Source organism: Cuculus canorus, chromosome 11 (assembly GCF_017976375.1).
Source record: "Cuculus canorus isolate bCucCan1 chromosome 11, bCucCan1.pri, whole genome shotgun sequence".
Classification (NCBI taxonomy): domain Eukaryota; kingdom Metazoa; phylum Chordata; class Aves; order Cuculiformes; family Cuculidae; genus Cuculus; species Cuculus canorus.
In genome coordinates this window covers 9,000,089-9,017,217 of record NC_071411.1, presented here as the reverse complement: position 1 = coordinate 9,017,217, position 17,129 = coordinate 9,000,089, and the positions used below count along the sequence as shown (strand labels likewise).

At 65.1% G+C, this 17,129-nt stretch overlaps 3 protein-coding genes across 4 annotated transcripts; all 3 read right to left on the bottom strand.

Annotated features, from left to right (window-relative positions):
- Positions 1-412: 412 nt before the first annotated feature.
- On the bottom strand, positions 413-6,716 carry QARS1 (glutaminyl-tRNA synthetase 1). Its single transcript, XM_054076692.1, has 24 exons — positions 6,536-6,716; positions 6,028-6,175; positions 5,839-5,948; positions 5,644-5,719; positions 5,287-5,351; positions 5,003-5,056; positions 4,752-4,806; positions 4,557-4,628; positions 4,298-4,383; positions 4,003-4,089; positions 3,782-3,881; positions 3,581-3,659; positions 3,370-3,478; positions 3,157-3,287; positions 2,951-3,043; positions 2,653-2,790; positions 2,492-2,579; positions 2,269-2,412; positions 2,092-2,196; positions 1,625-1,717; positions 1,239-1,366; positions 968-1,034; positions 670-795; positions 413-586 (listed from the first exon to the last, which is right to left on the bottom strand). Exons 1-24 carry the CDS (start codon positions 6,680-6,682, stop codon positions 536-538), a joined length of 2,352 nt encoding a protein of 783 aa, XP_053932667.1. The 5' UTR covers positions 6,683-6,716; the 3' UTR covers positions 413-535.
- Positions 6,717-7,341: 625 nt separating this feature from the next.
- Positions 7,342-10,424, bottom strand: LOC104063655 (epidermal differentiation-specific protein-like). 2 transcript variants are annotated; one of them, XM_054076995.1, is made up of 2 exons: positions 8,662-10,424; positions 7,342-8,523 (listed from the first exon to the last, which is right to left on the bottom strand). In XM_054076995.1, the coding sequence occupies exon 2, from the start codon at positions 8,501-8,503 to the stop codon at positions 7,445-7,447; it is 1,059 nt and encodes a 352-aa protein (XP_053932970.1). In that variant the 5' UTR covers positions 8,504-8,523; positions 8,662-10,424; the 3' UTR covers positions 7,342-7,444. The 2 variants fall into 2 exon arrangements, with proteins under 2 accessions (XP_053932970.1, XP_053932969.1); XM_054076994.1 differs by having other exon boundaries at positions 8,682-10,424.
- A 151-nt stretch (positions 10,425-10,575) lies between these two features.
- Positions 10,576-16,754, bottom strand: SLC6A8 (solute carrier family 6 member 8). Its single transcript, XM_054076993.1, has 14 exons — positions 16,638-16,754; positions 16,158-16,376; positions 15,473-15,604; positions 14,416-14,689; positions 14,208-14,340; positions 13,845-13,979; positions 13,663-13,766; positions 13,447-13,571; positions 13,258-13,370; positions 13,043-13,180; positions 12,648-12,750; positions 12,464-12,564; positions 11,751-11,921; positions 10,576-11,047 (listed from the first exon to the last, which is right to left on the bottom strand). Exons 1-14 carry the CDS (start codon positions 16,714-16,716, stop codon positions 10,916-10,918), a joined length of 1,959 nt encoding a protein of 652 aa, XP_053932968.1. The 5' UTR covers positions 16,717-16,754; the 3' UTR covers positions 10,576-10,915.
- Between the last annotated feature and the right edge of the window lie 375 nt (positions 16,755-17,129).

Genomic DNA, 17,129 nt, shown 5'->3' with positions numbered 1-17,129 from the left:
GTGGGCCAGGGGCAAAGCAGTCCCGTGGGGTTACCCTAAGACCCCCCAGCCAGGGGCCGCGGAGGAGTCCCACACAAGTCCATCTTAACAGTGTCCGGCGCTGTGCACGCTGTGCCCTGACATTGCCCCAACATCGCCCTTCCCGACACTCTCAACCCCACAGTCCCCTGCGGGGGAGCCACATCACCCACAGCCACGCCAGCCCTGAACAGGGGTAAGGTGTAGGAACAGACCCCAAATCCCCAGGGACAGGGTAGACCCCCTCAGTCCAGCACCCCAAGACTGAGCAGGTGGATGGGGAGACCCTCCAATCCAGCAGCCAAAGGCTGAGCAGAGGGACCAGGGAGACCCCCCCCCCCCAATCCAGCACCCTGAGTCTGGGACAGGAGGCAGAGACAGGACAGGGCTGGGATGCTCTGTTTATTGAGGTGATGCTGTGGGCGCCCCGGGGGGCTGCGCCAAGGCACGGCGGTGCTGGGAGTGCACAGGGACCCCTGGGAAGCAGCACCATGGCAGGGTGGCAGCAGCAGGTCCCTCAGGCCTTGCCAGGGTCCTCCTTCAGAGTCACCGTCCGGTTGAACACCAGCTGGGGAGAGGCAGAGGGTCAGCGCTGAGCCCCAGGGCCACAGCGAGTAGGGGGAGCCTCCAAGTGCCCTCCCCAGGGCTCACCTTCCCCTCTGCGCTGTCGGGATCCACAGAGAAGTAGCCCAGCCGCTCGAACTGGAACTTGTCAAAGGGCCGGGCAGAGAGGACGGAGCTGTCGACAAGGGCACTGTGGACCACGCGTAGGGAATCCTGGCAGGGGGAGGCATCTCAGCTGGCACCCCTGCCCCCTCCATAGCCCTGCTCCTCCCACATCCTCTTCTCAGGACAAGGCAGGGCCCTGGCCAGGGAGGGCTGGGGGGTGCAGCAAAACATGTGCCTCCAGCTTGGGTGCAGGAGGTCCCCAGCTCCTGCTGCTACTCACAGGGTTGAGGTCACTCAGAAAGCCGCCGGGCACCTCTGCTGGGTCCTCAGGATTTTTGTGCAAAAACCTACCAAGAGACCATCTCAACCCAAAGCAAGCAGACAATGGGTTGTGGGGCAGCAGGGACGTGGGGCAGTGGCTCTCAGAGCCCCACACCTGCATCTCCCCAACCACGGGGCTGGGCACAGCCCTGCAGAGACCAAGGCACGCAGCCACGCTGCTGCTCCAGCACCACTGACCTCGGTGCCTCTGCAGGTGGGCGAGTACTCACAGCCGCTCATAGAGCCGCACTTCACAGGGCAGTGGCTCTGACACCCAGTGGATGAAGGCTTTGGGCTTTTCTGCCACGTCTGACTTGGTGCAGGTCACCTCCAGCTCGATCACACGCCCACTGGCGTCCTGGGCAAAAGGAGATTGGATGAGATGTCAGGCAGCAGTCCCGACCCGCAGGGCAGCCCTGGGACCGAACCGCCAGCTCAGAGCAACTCTGTTTCCCGCTACGCGAGGCACAGAGGTGGCGAGGAGCTGCCATGCAGGCAGCCTGCACCCACACTGCCTGGCCCGAGATGACCATCACTGCCCTTTCCTGGTGGAGTGTGACCACATCCTGCTGTCCCACAGCCCAACCTCGTGTCACCAATGCCCAGAGCCACCCACCTTGATGATGTTCTGGACAGCAATGACGTAGCCAGCATGGCGCAGCCCCACTGGCTGCCCAGGGGCCAGGCGCTTGTAGCCCTTGTCCGCCTCCTGTGAGAGAATTTACGGTTGCATGAGGAGTCCCAGCATGGGCAGTGGGTCTCCCCTCCAGCATGCCTCTCTGTCCCCACAACTACATCCCCCACACCCTCGTGCCATCCCAGGGATCACGGTGCCCAGGGCTGGTAGAACTCCCACATTGGTGCTGGATGTTCCCCAGCACCAAGGCCAGGTGTGGGCACCATTGGTTGGACACATCCTGTCCAAGCTGAGGGTGTTTTCCCAGTGCCCATCAGAGCTGCTGACACACTGCTGGGTGCCTGACCCTGTGCGGCACTGGCACTGCTTCCAGTGCTGCCAGGCGCCCGCTGCCTGAGCTGCAGCTCCCACGAATGAGGGCAGTATGGCCTGGGGGCCTGGCTCACCTCCCTGAAGTCCGTCTCCTCGATGTAGACAGTAGATTGGAAGTGCAATTTGTGAAAACCCCGGCTCTCATCAGCTGGAAAGTTGGGCACAAGGACCTCAAGTGCCTGGGGAGAAGCCGGGGGGTGAATGCTGACCTTGGGAAACCCCACTTCCATCCCAGCCCACGGCAGTCTCACCTTTGGGGCAGGGAAGTTGGTGATGGTGACCTTGAGGGGCTCCAGGACAGCCATGGCGCGAGGGGCCTGCTCATTCAGCACCTCCCGCGCACACGCCTCCAGCAGATGTGGCTCCATCGTTGCCTGGGCCACTGTCACACCAACCTGCAGGACAGCCTGCCATCACCACACCAGCCAGGGGATACATCCACCTGCCCTGTCCCATCCTGTCTACGGCACCTACCCGAGCACAGAAGGTGTTGATGGCCTCGGGGGGGAAGCCTCGCCGGCGTAGGGCTGTCAGCGTGAAGAGCCGTGGGTCATCCCAGTCCCTAAGAAAATACTGGTGTGACAGCTGGATATGCCCTGGGCGAGACCTGCCCTGGCTGCTGGCCCTGCTCCTACCTCACAGCACCCGTCTCCACCAGCCGGATGATCTTCCTCTTGGAGACGACCGTGTAGAGCAGGTTCAGGCGCCCATACTCCCACTGCACGGGGCAGTAGACATCCAGCGCGTTGCAGAGCCAGAAGTAGGAGGAGCGCCTGCAAGTGAGGCAGAGGCACAGCCTGCTCAGCCTCGTGCCCTCCCCCAGCCCCATGGACACACTGTCCCCTGGCAATTTGGCAGCTGCTGGGATGCTTCCAGCTGCTCCACCCTGCCAGATCCAGCTCAGTACTTGGCTGTGCCGTGCACAATACTCACCTGGCCTGGAACTCCTTGGTGCAGAGAGAGTGTGTGATGTGCTCGATGGAGTCGCAGAGGCAGTGTGTGTAGTCATAAGTGGGGTAGATGCACCTACAAGACAGTCAGCCCTGGTGCCGCTCTCCTCCTGAGAGCTCCCTAATCCCAGGAGAGGGGAGGCAAGGCCACCCTGCCACACGTGCTGGAACGCTACAGGCCCTCCCTACCACTTGTCCCCGGTGCGGTGGTGTGGAGTGAACTTGACACGGTAGGCGACAGGATCCATCTTCCCATCCTCCATCACCAGCTTCATCCGCAGTGTGGCCTCCCCCTCCCCAAACTTGCCCTTTCGCATGTCCTGTAGAGCAGGGGGAAGATGTCGTCTGAGCTGTGGATCCAGACCCCACGGGCACGCAGCACCAGTCCCTAGCCAGCAGTACCTCAAAGAGCAAGAGTGACTCCTCCACAGGCCGGTCCCGCCACGGCGAGGGTGGTGGGTTGTGGCCCTTGATCTCCTCCACTTTCTGATGGCAGACATACGCCTGGCCCCTGTGCGCAGACACACAGTCACCAGATGTGAGCAGCCCATCCTCTGGGCAAGGGGGAGCCCCAGCCACGGTGTGGGACACCAGCACTCCTTGGCACGCTCACCTGCGGATGAGCTCCAGGGCCCAGGTGTAGAGCTGGTCAAAGTAATCTGATGCGTGGGTCACTGCATAGGGTTGGTAGCCTGTGGGGACAGGGAGACAGAGCAGGTTGGAGACACGCCCAGGGCGCAGCAGCAGGACCTGCATGTGGGGATGTTCCCAGCAGCGCCTGGCCTGATCCTGCCCTCCCCAGCTTGAGCTGTACCCAGCCATTCCACCATCTCCCGGATGGCCGTGAAGTACTTCTCCTCCTCCTTCTCGGGGTTGGTGTCGTCGTAGCGCAGGAAGCACACACCACCGTTCGCCTGGGGATGGGGGTATAGTGAGCAGTCATTCCCTGAGGGACTGCAGGGCCAGGTCAGTGACCAAGCAGCGGAGGGAGGCAGGGGCCAGTGGGAGCTGCCAGCGGGGCTCGGTGCTTCTCACCTTGGCATAGCCAAAGTTGAAGTTGATGGCCTTAGCGTGGCCAATGTGCAGGATCCCATTGGGCTCAGGAGGGAACCGCGTCCGCACCTGCAGGGAGGAAAGTGGACACCTGTGTCCTTTGGCAACTCTCTCCCTCCATGACAGTGGGGGCACGAACATGAGACCCTGACTATCCCACAGAGCCCCTCGTGCCATGCAGGTGCTGCCTCTGGCCACTCCCCTGGTGAGCTGTGTGTGCCCCCAGCCACCCATCCCACCCTAACAGAGAACCATGGGCTGGGGGATGCAGTCTCACCTGCCCACCCGTGATTGCCAGGTGCTGCTTCAGCAGAGCCATGGTGTTGGGCGTCACCACGTAGCCCTCCGTCTTGTAGTTCTCTCCTGCGGGTAGAGGATGCTCAGGGCTGCAGCAGCACCCCTCCACACTGAGCCAAGCGCAGCAGCCAGCAGGGAAGGACATGGGGCCAGTCCGGTTCCCCACAGCACAGAGAGCTGGAGCCAGGCACAGAGACGGCACAGCAGCCACACTCGTGGCAGCAGCTCCTTGCACTCACCTGGCTTGTGGAACTTGAGGGCTTCTCCCCGCAGCTGCTCCAGCAGCGATTGCGTCTCTGTGCCCACCTCACCTGCAGGGAGAAAGCGGGGCTAAGCAGAGGTCTGATGGCAGCTCCTGGGGCTCAGCTTGGAGGCAGGTCCCAGTCAGGAAGTGAAGGGCTAAGGAAGCTGTCCGCGGGAGGACAGTCTCTTACCATTCACCACAGCTGTCTTCTGCTTTTCCACCGGGGCTGGCCGGGCCTTTGCAGCCTGCAGGGATCAGCACAGCATCCTGAGTGCCCAGCCCTGGCACATGCCTTCCCCTTCTGGCCCAGCCTGCTGCCCCCAACCCTCCCCTGGACCTGTGCCCATGTTGGCAGGTGGCCCAGAGCAGCTGTTTGGAATCCAACCCAGACACTCAGCAGGGAAATGCCATCCCAGTTCCCTGTTTCCCTCTTCGCATCACCTTTGGTTTCTTTTCCAGGTCAGCTTCTGTCTTTGGTCCCAGCAAATGCAACACCTGGAAAAGGGAGATGCAAAAAGGAATAGAAAAAGCTCCTGGAGCCCCAAGGCCTGGAGGTGGTGCTGCCCAGTCGTCACCCCCTTCTCACCCTGCCTGCACCTATCCAGGGTGGGCTGTCCCCAGCACTGGGCCCTCCCATGGGACAGACCAGCAGACTCTACACTGGGCACAGCACCGACGAGGGACACTACCCCTAGCAGTGCCCAATCCACCATTCTCACACCCACCTGCAGGTCCACTTCATTCTTGATGGTCTTCCCATCTGCCCACCGCAAACGGTTTCGCGCCTCCCCTGTGGACAAAGCACCCTGTGGGCGAGGGACGTGGCCCAGCCTGGGGGTGCTTCCGCCAGGGCCACCAATGCAGGACACCACAGACCCAGGGCTGGCACCAGGCACCGCAGGCAGCTGCCACTCACAGCCCTGCCTGCACGGGGGACATGGCAGGATGTCTCCCGCCTGAGTGGGATGGGGCACAGCGATAGTACAGCTGGGGTCAGGGACAGCCCATGGTGACAGGCTGGCTCTCAGGATCCAGGGGAGCAGGAATGCCAGGCTGGGGCTGCCCTGGTGCCCCACACTCACCCATCAGCACCCCCATGTTGAAGCGGTAGCGCTCAGCCAGCAGCTCTGCCCGGTGCTCATTGATTACGGCCTCAACCTGGGACGGGGGGACAGGGACACAGGGATGAGCCAGGTAGGCACGGAGCATGATGACAAGGGCTGCCAGGCCACCCGACACCATCCCCGCAGGGCAGGCAGAGCTGCAGCCCTACTCACCGCCTCTTCGATCTGCTCAGGGGTGACACACACCCCAACGCCACAGGCCCGCTCGAAGTCCGTCGTGTCCAGGGGCTCCAGGGGATGGCTCCTCACGTACTCCAGGGCGGCTGGGGACAGAGCAGGGATGAGAGGCAGCGCCCTGCCGTCCCCACTGGGGCCGGGGGGAGTGCCGGGGCCGCACGGTACCGCCGAGCTGCAGGTCGGTGAGGATCTCCTTGCGGGCGATGTAGCCGACGAGGAAACCGAGGTGCTTTGGGTCCTTGAGGCGGGTGGCTGTGTTGTACAGCAGCGTCCCGGTGGCTTTATCCAGGGCCGGGCCCAGCGTGCTCTGAGCCTGTCACCACCCAGGGCACGAGTCAGGGCTGAGCCCCGGCGAACCGGCACGGGGAGAGGTGGGAGTGTCAAGGGCTGAGGCTGCTCGGCGGGGCCGGGAGGAGGAGGGGGTGAGGGAGAAGGGTCCCAGAAGGGGATGGGGTACTGGGGAGCGGATGAGGTCCGGCGAGAAGGGATGGGGTCCCGGGAAGGGGCGGGGGTCCGGGGAGAAGGGATGGGGTCCTGGGGAGGGGACAGGGTCCAGAGAGGGGGCGGGGTCCCGGGAGGGGTCAGAGTCCCGGGAGGGGATGGGGTCCGGGGAAGGGGGTGGGATGCCGGGAGGGGGCGGGGTCCCGAGGTGCCGCCGCCGCAGCGGGCGCACCTGCAGCACGGCCTGGCGGAGCAGCGCGCTAAGCGACCCGTTGCGCAGCGTCTCGCGCGCTTTGGCCTCACTGAGGCCGATGCTGGTAAAAAGCCCCAGTGTCTCCTCCGCCTCCGCCATCGCCCCCGTCCCCGTCGCCGCCGCCATGCTGCTGCCGCTGCCGCCACCGCCCGCTCGGGGGCGGGGCCGCACCGGCCAATCGGAGAGGGGAGGGCGTGTCCCGGAGCCGGAAGAGCCAATCGGCAGCCAGATTGGCCCCGCCTCAGCCAATGGAATGCGGGAGCTCGGCGCCGGCTCCGCCAATGGGCGTGCAGGGGGCGTGGCCAAGCGCCCCGCAGGTTGCATCATTTAAAGGGCCCAGCGGCGGCCGCGGCCACGTGGGGGGCGTGGTTTGAGGAGGTCCCGCCCCTCGCTCAGCCCCCGCCCGTCAGCCCCCGCCCCCTCGGCTCCCGCAGCCCGCGGGTGCGGCGGCAGGACCTTGTACCCGCGGCTGCAGCACACCCGTGTCCGCACAGCTGCCCCAGCCCCTGACCACCCCGACCCGCTGTCCTCCCAGTCCAATGTCCCGTTTCCCCAGCCTTGGGTGTGCGGGACCAGGCCAGCCTGGTGTCCCTTGGTCCCCACAGCCAGTGTCCCCAAAGCTTCCCCAGCCCAGCCTCTCCCATTCCCCCAGCCTGCTGTCCCATCCAGGGCATAGTCCTCCAGCCTGGTGTTCCCAGCTCAACCAGCTCTCCGCAGTGTCCCCCCAGCCCAGTGCCTCCCAGCTCATTCCCACCCTGGCAAGCAGCAGACCCGAGTGGTTGAGGAAGGGGGTTTATTGGCAACACTCGGCGAGAGGAGGAACCATCGGGTCCTGGCAGCCAGAGTCACTGTTGTCCCCAGCAGTCCCGCACCACCTAGGAGACCAGGCTATGGCTCTGTCTGAGAGCTGGACACCGGCTCTGTCCCCTCAGTAGCTGCCTGCTCCCTGCCTGCCGCCGGCAGAGGCTTCAAGCAATAGCGAGCGCTGATGTTGGTACCCGAAACACTGCGGTATTCGCCCATCTCCTTACGAACGGCTTCATTTTGGGTGATGGTGAGCAGGACTGGGACGGAGAGCGTCACCTCCTTCCGCAAGACCTGGATGCTGAGTGCCGTGTGCGGGGGGATTTTAGCTGGAAGCTGCACCTCCACGCGTTCCCTGCGGGTGCTGGATTCGCTGCGCCCTTTCTGCACTGTGAAGACATTGGAAGCCTCCACAGTCAGTGTGAAGGAGAGCCCTGCTTTGAGGCTGGTGGCGTTGCTGAAGTGGAAGCTCTGCCAAAGTGTGGTGGTGTACTCCCGGCTGCTGCTGGCTGCCAGCATCTGCTCCGACTCTGTCTCATTCACCCCCTCTATTTCATCCACCAGCACTTCCCGCTCTTCCTCCACCCGCTTCTGTTCCCAGAGGAGACGTGCTGAGACCAGCGGCCGCCCGGGCTGCAGCGGGCGCAGATGGGACAATCGAGCCTGGAAGTTCAGCTCAGTTTTGTAGTCAGCAAGACGCTCACCGGGCCATGCCAGACAGTGCCAACCGCCCCGGCTGGGGTGCTGGTAGAGCAGCCAGACACCTCGCTGCACCACATGAGAGGCCACCCGGTCATTGAAGTACCCATATGCCAAGTTGGTTTCCTCTGTCACCACCTTGCAGGCACCCTGGAAGTTGGGACGCTCGTAGAGGGTGATTTGGGGATCCCCCAGGTCATGGTGCACAAGGCGCAGTGCCGAGAAGCTGTTGGGTCTCTCCACGGAGGGGTACTCGCCCTCCTCAAAGACGTGTGGCGCACCCTCATACTTAGGGTCTGTGTAGGCAATCCAGGGCTGCCCCACCACCTTCAGGGAGGCAATGCAGTCCCCGAAATCCAGTTCGTGCAAGTCAGGCACATCGCAGGTGAATTCCCGGCTCAGCCCCTCGAAGTTGGCTCGCTCGTACACGGTAATCCGGTTCATGGTGGCACAGGCACCCGCCCCTGCGAGGGCACATCGCACATCAATTCCCCTCCTGTGGGGTCACGGGGGCTACAGGAATCCCATGGGGAAAGCCCAGCCAGCCAAGGCCCCCCCAGCACCCCCTTCCCGACCCTGCCCTCTGCCCCTGCTTTGCCCACCTCCGTCCTGGCGCTCTCACCGTCTGTTCCGGCAGCATCCTGACACCAGCCCGCAGTCATGCCTTTTAGGAGTGCTTGGCGGAGCCGGGGCATGTTGCGGCATGAAGCAAAGGCGATGACGGTGCTCGCCCCCGCACCCGCACCCAACCCCGTCCCCGCTCCGGCAGCAGGGAGCCAGCCGTACCCCGCACGGCCACACGGCACCCCAGGATTCCAGCTGGCCTCGCAGACCAGCCCTGCCGGTAAGTCCTGCCGCGCCCTGGGCACATGGCACTCCACTGCTAACGAGTCACCACCAATTATCACCGGTGTTTCTGCCCTGCCCGCGTTAATTACAGTGTGCGTTGCCGGTGGGGCAGGAACTGTCGGCTCACCCCAGCAGGGTGAGAGGGTTCGCGGTGGGGCAAGCCTGCATCCCAACAAGCCCCTCTGGCGCACAGTGCCCCAGGACCCAGCTCTGTGGCATGGGACACAACTCTTCTGCCATGGCACCGCTGCCCCGGCCCTGCTCCCCAGGATGCCAGGGCAGGAGCTGGCTCTTCTCTCCCTTCCTAGGGGAAGAGTGGCTAGAAAGCTGCCCGGAGGAGAAGGACCTGGGGGTGTTGATTGACAGCTGACTGAACATGAGCCAGCAGTGTGCCCAGGTGGCCAAGAAAGCCAATGGCATCTTGGTGTGTATCAGAAACAGTGTGATCAGCAGCTCCAGGGAGGTTATTCTGCCCCTGTACTCGGCACTGTTGAGACCGCACCTCGAATCCTGGGTTCAGTTCTGGGCCCCTCGCTACAGGAAGGATGTTGAGGTTCTGGAGCGTGTCCAGAGGAGAGCAACGAAGCTGGTGAAGGGGCTGAAGAACAAGTCTTACGAGGAGCAGTTGAGGGAACCGGGATTGTTTAGCCTGGGGAAGAGGAGGCTGAGGGGAGATCTTATGGCTCTCTATTACAACTACCTGAAAGGTTTTAGACAGGAGGGTGCTGGGCTCTTCTCCCAAGTGACCGGGGACAGGACAAGGGGGAACAGCCTCAAGCTGCAGCAGGGGAGGGTCAGGCTGGATATCAGGAAAAAAATTTTCACAGACAGGGTCATTGGGCACTGGCAGAGGCTGCCCAGGGAGGGGGTGGAGTCACCACCCTTGGAGGTATTTAAAATATGGGTAGACGAGGTGCTCAGTGGTTTAGTGGCAGATAGGAATGGTTGGACTCAATTATCCTAGAGGTCTTTTCCAACCTAGTGATTCTATGATTCCCGTGTCCCTCCGTGGGCGGGATGGCCACAAACATCCCAGGGTGGCCACGGCGCTGCTGGAGGGTGACGGATGCCAGCGCTGGGCATGGTGGGACACTGACACCTGGCCAGGGTGCAGGAATGGCTGGGGTAGCCACCCTGAACACAGCGTGCTGGGGGCTTCCTTGGGGCAGCATGCAGGCCCCCATGGCACAGACCACAGCTGCCCAGGGCACAGGGCATCCTGCAGCTGGCATCCCACTGGAGCCAGGCTCAGGCAAATCAAGGCGTCCAGGACAGGTTGAGCCTCTGGCTTCCTCTGGCTGCATTCCTGGGTGTGAGGGCCGTCCCACCTCTCCTCCCCACAGCCCTCCCCCGCCTGGGGCTGTCCCTACAGCACAGGGGACAGCCCTGGCTGCATGGGGTGCCCCATGCCAGGCGCAGTCCCGTGGGTACCCACATCCTTCCATGGAGAGGGACAGAGACCCTGCTGCTCCTGCAGTGCGTTTCCTCCAAGCCACGCCGAGAGAGGAACCCAGGTGTCCCGGCATCTCTGAGTCCTGTCCCCCATAACCTCTGACCCCTCCAGGCAGGTTCACCCCACATCTTGCCGCCCCCCCACCCTTCCCCTGCCCACAGTGCCGGGGCTGCCAGGGTCTCCCAGTTTATTGCCAGATGTCGGGGCGGTTGGGGTTACACCAGACAAACGCTAAAGGAAGCAGTTAGTGAGCGGGGGGCCGCGGGGGCCGCGGGCAGGGGCTGCTGAAGGGCTGTCTCGCTCGCTCCCCTGGCCCGCAGCCTCCCCGCTGGCCCCCTGAGCTGCCACGCTCCCCCGTGCTGGGGACCCCTTCCCGCTCCCTGTGGCCGCCCCGGCCCGTGGCCCCCCAGCAACCCCCTCCCCTTGCCATCGTGCCCCCCGCTGCGGTGAGGCTGGCGGGCCGGGACGGCGCGGGGGGCACGGGGCAGCGTGGGTGGGAGGCGGTGCTGGCATTATTGCTATGGCAGGCGGGAGCAGCGCGACCCTCCCCATGCTCAGATCACAGTCTCGAAGAGCGTCGTCTTCTCCTTAGGGGGCTCCGGGGCCAGCAGCTTGGCTTCTGCCTCAGGCGTCAGGTACTCCAGGTGGTGGTGGCCCCAGATCGGAGTGGTCAGGAGCTGCCAGCGCTGCAGTGACACTGTCAGCACCCGGGGATGGCAACACCCGGGGCTGCCCTGGACCTGGCATGCTGCATCCCCTGGTGCACTTGGAATGGGACTGAGGTGGGGACAGCGGTGGGATTTGAATGGGGATGGAGATGAGAGGGGGACAGGGGAGGGATTGAAATGGGTTTGAGAGAAGGACAGCATGGGGACAGGAGTGAGACAAGGATGGGGATGGGACTGAGATGGTGACAGGATTGAAACAGTGATGTCAGCAAGGATGGGATTTGGGTGAGGTTGGGAGCGAGACAGTGACGGGGATAGGCATGGGATTCGGATGGGAGGGAAAGTGATGGAAACAGAAATGGGATGAGGGTGAGACTAGGATGAGGAAGGGACTGAAACGGGATTAAGAGAGGGACGGAGAGCATGGGAATGGGGATGAGATGGGGACAGGATTGAGATAGCAAAGAGGGCAGGGATGGGACCTGGGTAGAGGTGGAATTGAGGGTGATCTGAGCAAGGACGACATTCAAGTGAGGGTGGGAGTGAGACAGCGATGGGGACAGGGATGGGATTTGGTTGGCGAGGAGACTGAGATCTCTAGTGGATGGGATTTGGATGGGGTGAAACTGGAATGGGAACGGGACTGAGAGGGGGACACAGCAAGGATGGCTGAGCTGGGGTAAGGATGGAGACAGGAGGGTCCTCACTGTGCCACTCTCACCTCACGCAGGGAGCCTTTGCAGCGCAGGAGTTTGTAGAGGACGGTGCAGGGGATGCAGAGCATGGAAGAGAGTGCCAGGACCCAGCCGATGGCGTCTCCCCACCACGGGTACACGTACGTCTTGTTGTAAGTCAGTGGCTTGTAGTTCACTACATGGAACACGAAGATGCCCTGGATGGAGAAGTGGGGGTGAGGTTCCACAGGGCAGTGATCTGGTGGCCTCAGACCCTCCAAGTGTGGCTGCCCGCACCCCCGACACATGTGTCCCCTCCCGTGGCCCCAATGGTTGTGTGTGTGTGTCCCCACGGCCCTGATATGTGTGTATGTCCCCCAGTGGCCCCAACACACGTCTCTCCTGTGGCCCCAAAGTACATGCCCTAGGGCCACGACACGTGTGTGTATCCCTGTGGCCCTGACATGTATGTGTTCCCTTCCATGGCCCCAACACATGTGTCCCCTTCTGTGGCCCCAATATCTGTGTGTGTGTCTGTGCTCCCGACACGTGTGCCCCCCTCGGTGGCCCTGACACGTGTGTGTGTGTCCCGTGGCACTGATACATGCATGGTCCCCTCCATGCTCTGACACACGCGTGTCCCCCTGTGCCCCAACATGCGTGTCCTCGGTTGCCGTGCCCGCAGCAGCCGCCTGGGGGAGCGCGGTGCCCGCAGGCTGGGACACGGAGCACCGCGTGCCCACGCGTGTCCCCTGCTCACCACGCACACCAGCGGCGTCACCACGGCCCAGCACCACTTCATGAAGGGCAGCGGCCGGTAGCCAATCATACGAGCCACGTCGTCCATGAAGCGGTCGGCACCTGCAGGGAGAGGGGAGTCAGCCGGGCCCCGCGGGGCACTCATGTCCCCTTGTGTGTCCCCCGCCACGTCCCCTTGGCCTCACCATAGACCCAGGCGATGACCACACACTCCCAGAACGCCTGCCACAGCAGCGTGATCCCGCTGGCCGAGTAGTAGTCAAAGAGCTGGAACACGTACATGCCGCCCTGCCGGGACGGTGCCACACATCACTGGGGCTGTGCCAGCTTCCCCGCGCCTGCACGGCTCTAGCCCTGCCAGCACCAGTGCCCCGTGTGACATGGACACTCTGCGTGCCACGGGCACCCCACACTCCCACAGCACCCCCGTGGCAGGGCCATCCCTAGGGCATGGGCACCCCCGCTGCCGTGGGTGCAGCAGCTTCCACCCCACGCCACAGCCCCGTGGGAGGGGACAATCCGGGGGCAGGCATGGGGCCAGGCGGTGGGTGTCCCCACCATGTCCCCGCTGCGTCCCCACCTGCGTGACCATGGAGAGGTCGATGAGGCAGCAGACGATGCAGCAGAGCGCGGCGGTGATCTCCCGGCGCATTGAGCCAGCTGCCGGCTGGGGGAACAGGTCCAGGATGCCCGTGATGAAACCCTCCACACCGACAAACTGTGGCAGAGAGCGGGGCTCAGCACAAGTGCCACCTCGTCCCCTCCTCATCCCTGTCCCCTTGCCCACGGCCGCACCTGGCTGTCCAGCCCCAGCACAAGGAGCATGAAGAAGAAGAGAGTGGCCCAGAGCGGTGACAAGGGCATCAGCGTCACGGCTTTGGGGTAGGCGATGAAAGCCAGCCCAGGGCCTGTGGGAGACTGTAGTCAGTGGTGTCACACTGGGGAGGACACAGGGGACACAGTGCCCTGCTTCCCGGCACTCACCGGACTCAGCCACCTTGGAGATGTCCACGCCTTGCTCAGAGGCCATGAAGCCCAGCACAGAGAAGACAACGAAGCCGGCAAAGAAGCTGGTGGAGCTGTTGATCACTGCCAGGATGTAGGCATCCCTGTGGGCAAAGCAGGTCAGGGTGTGCGCAGGGACACTGGGAGGCACTGGGGGAACGGCGGGGGCTCACCCCACAGCCAGCATAACCCTACCTGTAGCAGTTGTTGTGGAAGCGGTTGTAGCTGCCCAGTGCGGTCAGGGCGCCCAGCCCGATGGCATAGGAGAAGAAGATCTGGGTGCCGGCATCGATCCAGACCTGGGGCACAAGGGAGGGTGTCAGGGGGTGGAGAGGATGCTGGGGTGTGCCAAGCACTCGGCCCCCTGCTGCCCTCACCTGTGCCTCGGCCAGCTTGGACCAGTCGGGTTTCAGGTAGTAGATGATGCCGCCCAGCGCCCCGGGCAGCGTCACACCATGGACCAGCAGCAGGATGAGGACCACGTAGGGGAAGAGCGCCGTGAAGTAGACAATCTGCAGGGATTGGGTGCCAGTGAGACCTGCCCTGGTCTGGGCGCACGCTCTCTGTCATGCGCCACAGGTGTCCCAGCAGGGCCAAGGCTTGGGGACATCTCCAGTGGCATTTTATCTGGCACCTCCCAGATAAAAGCAGGACAGCGGGTGTTGCACCCCCACGGGCTGCAGCAAAGGAGGGCAGGAACCAGCAGTGGCCCCAGCACACCACCCCCCAGCCAGCATCACCTTCCCGGTTGACTTCACGCCCTTCCAGATGCAAAAGTAGACGACGACCCAAGTAGTGATCAAGCAGAGGATCATCTGCCAGTTCATCTCCCCTGGCTCGCTGATGTCCCCTGAAATCCGCAGCACCTTGTTCCTGCAGAGCAGGGCTGTGCTGAGTGCTGGTGCGACTCCCCCTGGCCCCGGGTGAGACTCCCAGCTCCACACTCACTCCCAAAACTCGATGACGGGTGAACGCTTGTTGGCCATGTCGGCACAGCTGATGTTGAAGGACCCGGTGCCAGCGCTGGCGTTGGCGCTGCCGTTGAGGCAGAGCTCAAGATGGAAGAGCTCCGTGCACTGCTCTGTGTTCCAGGGGTGGCCACAGGTGGCCCAGGGCAGGGTGTTTGTCAGCGAGTGCACCAGGTAGAAGAGACCCCACACCAGGATCATGATGTAGTAGGAGTTGCAGAAGAAGACAATCACCATGGAGGCCAAGCCCAGACCTGCAGCACGGGGAGATCAGAGCCTGCAGGCACCCACGGGCACCCGGCAGCCCCTGGGGGTGCTGGTGGGGTTGGGGAGCTGGCAGTGTGGGGTGGGACAGGAGGTGCTGGCAGGGATGGGGCAGGACATGGGGTGCTGGTGGAGACAGCTCGGGATGCGGGGAGCTGGTGGGGATGCAGGGAGCTGGCAGCCTGGGACAGGACTGGGGGAGCTGGCGGGGATGGGACTGGGGGAGCTGGTGGGGATGGGACCGCAGGAGCTGGCGGGGATGGGAGCGGGGGAGCTGGCGGGGATGGGACAAGGGGAGCCGGCAGGGATGGGACAAGGGGAGCCGGCAGCTGCAGGCAGGACAGGAGTGAGGGCAGCTGGCAGCATGGCACAGGACAAGGGGGAGCTGGTGGGGTGCAGCACAGGGAAGGCAGCAGGACGCTGCGAGGTGGGGACCCGGCAGCCCTCAGGGAAGCCGGCAGCACGCAGGCAGGGAGCCATGGGGCAGGCGGGGCCGAGCACGGCAGCACAGGGCGCCGCGGGGCACGGGTGCAGGCGGCTGTCAGCCTTGCTGGGGTGCAGCGGAGCTGCGGGACGCGGGCAAGGTGCACGGGCGCAGACAGGGCGTGGGCAGGGTGCAGGCAACTGGGGCCACGGTCATGGTGCTGCCAGCCCTAAGCGGGGTGCTGGGGGCGCCCAGGCGGGGAGCAGGGTGCTGGGGCCACGGGCAGGGCACAGGGTGTGGGGTGTAGGGCGCAGGCAGGGCGCGGGGTGCCGGCAGGGCACAGCGTTACCCTTGAAGAGGGGGGCGATGTTCCAGGCGGCGATGCCCCCCTGCTTCATGAACTGCCCCAGGGCCACCTCCAAGAAGAAGACGGGGATGCCGCCCACGAAGACGATGAGCAGGTAGGGGATGAGGAAGACGCCTGGGCGGGGAGGGGGGGAGGTATCGGTGCCGGCTCAGCCGCCGCCGCTCCCCCCGGGCCCCCCCCGGCCCCCCCCCCGCCCCGCGCAGCGAATGGCGAAGCCGCCTCCGCGCCCTCCCCTCGCCGCCGATGTAGGGCAGGGCGGGGGGGCTCCCCGCGGACCCCCGGGACACCGGGCACCCGTGGGGGGGCCCTGCCCGCTGTGGAGTGGGAAGCGGGGCGCTCCCGTGTCGCGTGGGGCGCTCGCGTATCCCACGGGGTGCTCCCGTGTCCCGTGGGGTTCTCCCACGTCCAGTGCTGCGCTCCTACATCCCATGGGCTGCTCCCGTGCCCCATATGGTGCCCCCCCACACCGTGGGCTGCTCCCGTGTCCCTTGGGTGCCCCCCGCCGTGGGGCGGTCTCGTGTCACGGGGTGCTCCCGCGCCCCATGGGGTGCCCCCACCGTGGGGTGCTCCCCTGTAGTGGGGTGCTCCCGTGTCTCCTGGGTGCCCCCCACCGCGGGCTGCTCTGGTGTCCCCCGTGTCCCCGGCCGTGGGGCAGCGTGGGGCTCACCTCCGCCGTTCTTGTAGCACAGGTAGGGGAAGCGCCAGACGTTGCCCAGCCCCACGGCGAAGCCCACGCAGGACATGATGAAATCCATCTGCCGGGTCCATGTCTCCCGCTCCGGGGCGGCCGCTTTCGGGGGCCCGGGGGGTCCCACCAGCGGCGCCGTCACCGCCCGCTCCTCGCCGGGCGCGGGGGGCTCCGTGCCCTCCGCCTCCCCTCGGCGCTCTGCGGACACGGGGGGGACCCGCGCTGCCGTCACGCGTGTGTGCGCGCGCCCCCCCTCCCCACTCCGCGCGTGGGGGCGTGACGTCAGATGTCATCCCGGCGCGTGACGTCACAATGCAGAACGGTGACTCACCCCGCGGTGGCGGGAGGGGGCGCGCCGCGGTCACGCGTGGCCGTGGCACCTCTCCCCCCCCTCTCCCCTCTCCATCCCTCTTCTCCCTCCCGCTCGCCCCCCGGTCCCCACCGTCGCTTCCCGCTTACCGGAACCCGCGGGGGCAGCGGCGGTGGCGGCGGCGGCGGGCGGCTGCGGGGCGGCCGTGTCGGCGGGGACGGGGGGCATGTCGCGGGGGGCCGGGGGGCGGGGGCGGCCCGGGGGGCGGCTCCGCGGCCGGGGGTGCGGAGGGGGGGCGGCTCAGAAGCAATCCACGAAGCACTTGAAGGTGAGTCGGAAGAACCTCATTGAGGGCGGCGGGGCGCGGCGGGGCGGGCCGGGCCGGGCGGGCGGCTCAGAGCCGGGCTGCGGGGCCGGCGCCGCGCGGCCGCTCCGGGGCTCTCTGCGCCGCGGCACCGGGCGGCGGCGGAGGCAGCGCCCGCCCGCACCGCCCCCCGAGCCCCATTGGACGCCGCGCCCGCCCGCGGCTTCACGGGACTTGCAGTCCCGCCGCACCGGCACCGGGACGTCAGCAGGAGTTAACGGGTACAACGGACACCGAGCAATAACGGACGCTGGGGGGTGCGGGGGACGCGCGGGGA

Bases quoted from the DNA above. Each gene is read 5' to 3' on its own strand.
- SLC6A8 (XM_054076993.1), bottom strand. From the start codon at position 16,716: ATGCCCCCCGTCCCCGCCGACACGGCCGCCCCGCAGCCGCCCGCCGCC. The intron at 14,690-15,472 runs GTAACGCTGTGC...CCCGTGCTGCAG, and splicing joins CATCGCCCCCCTCTTCAAGG to GTCTGGGCTTGGCCTCCATG. The intron at 13,980-14,207 runs GTGATGCTGGCT...CAATCCCTGCAG, and splicing joins GCGTGAAGTCAACCGGGAAG to ATTGTCTACTTCACGGCGCT.
- QARS1 (XM_054076692.1), bottom strand. From the start codon at position 6,682: ATGGCGGCGGCGACGGGGACGGGGGCGATGGCGGAGGCGGAGGAGACA. The intron at 6,176-6,535 runs GTGCGCCCGCTG...GGGTGGTGACAG, and splicing joins TCCGCCAGGCCGTGCTGCAG to GCTCAGAGCACGCTGGGCCC. The intron at 3,288-3,369 runs GTACTGCTGGCT...CCTGCTCTACAG, and splicing joins AGTCACTCTTGCTCTTTGAG to GACATGCGAAAGGGCAAGTT.
- LOC104063655 (XM_054076994.1), bottom strand. From the start codon at position 8,754: ATGCCCCGGCTCCGCCAAGCACTCCTAAAAGGCATGACTGCGGGCTGG. The intron at 8,524-8,681 runs GTGAGAGCGCCA...GTGCCCTCGCAG, and splicing joins GGATGCTGCCGGAACAGACG to GGGCGGGTGCCTGTGCCACC.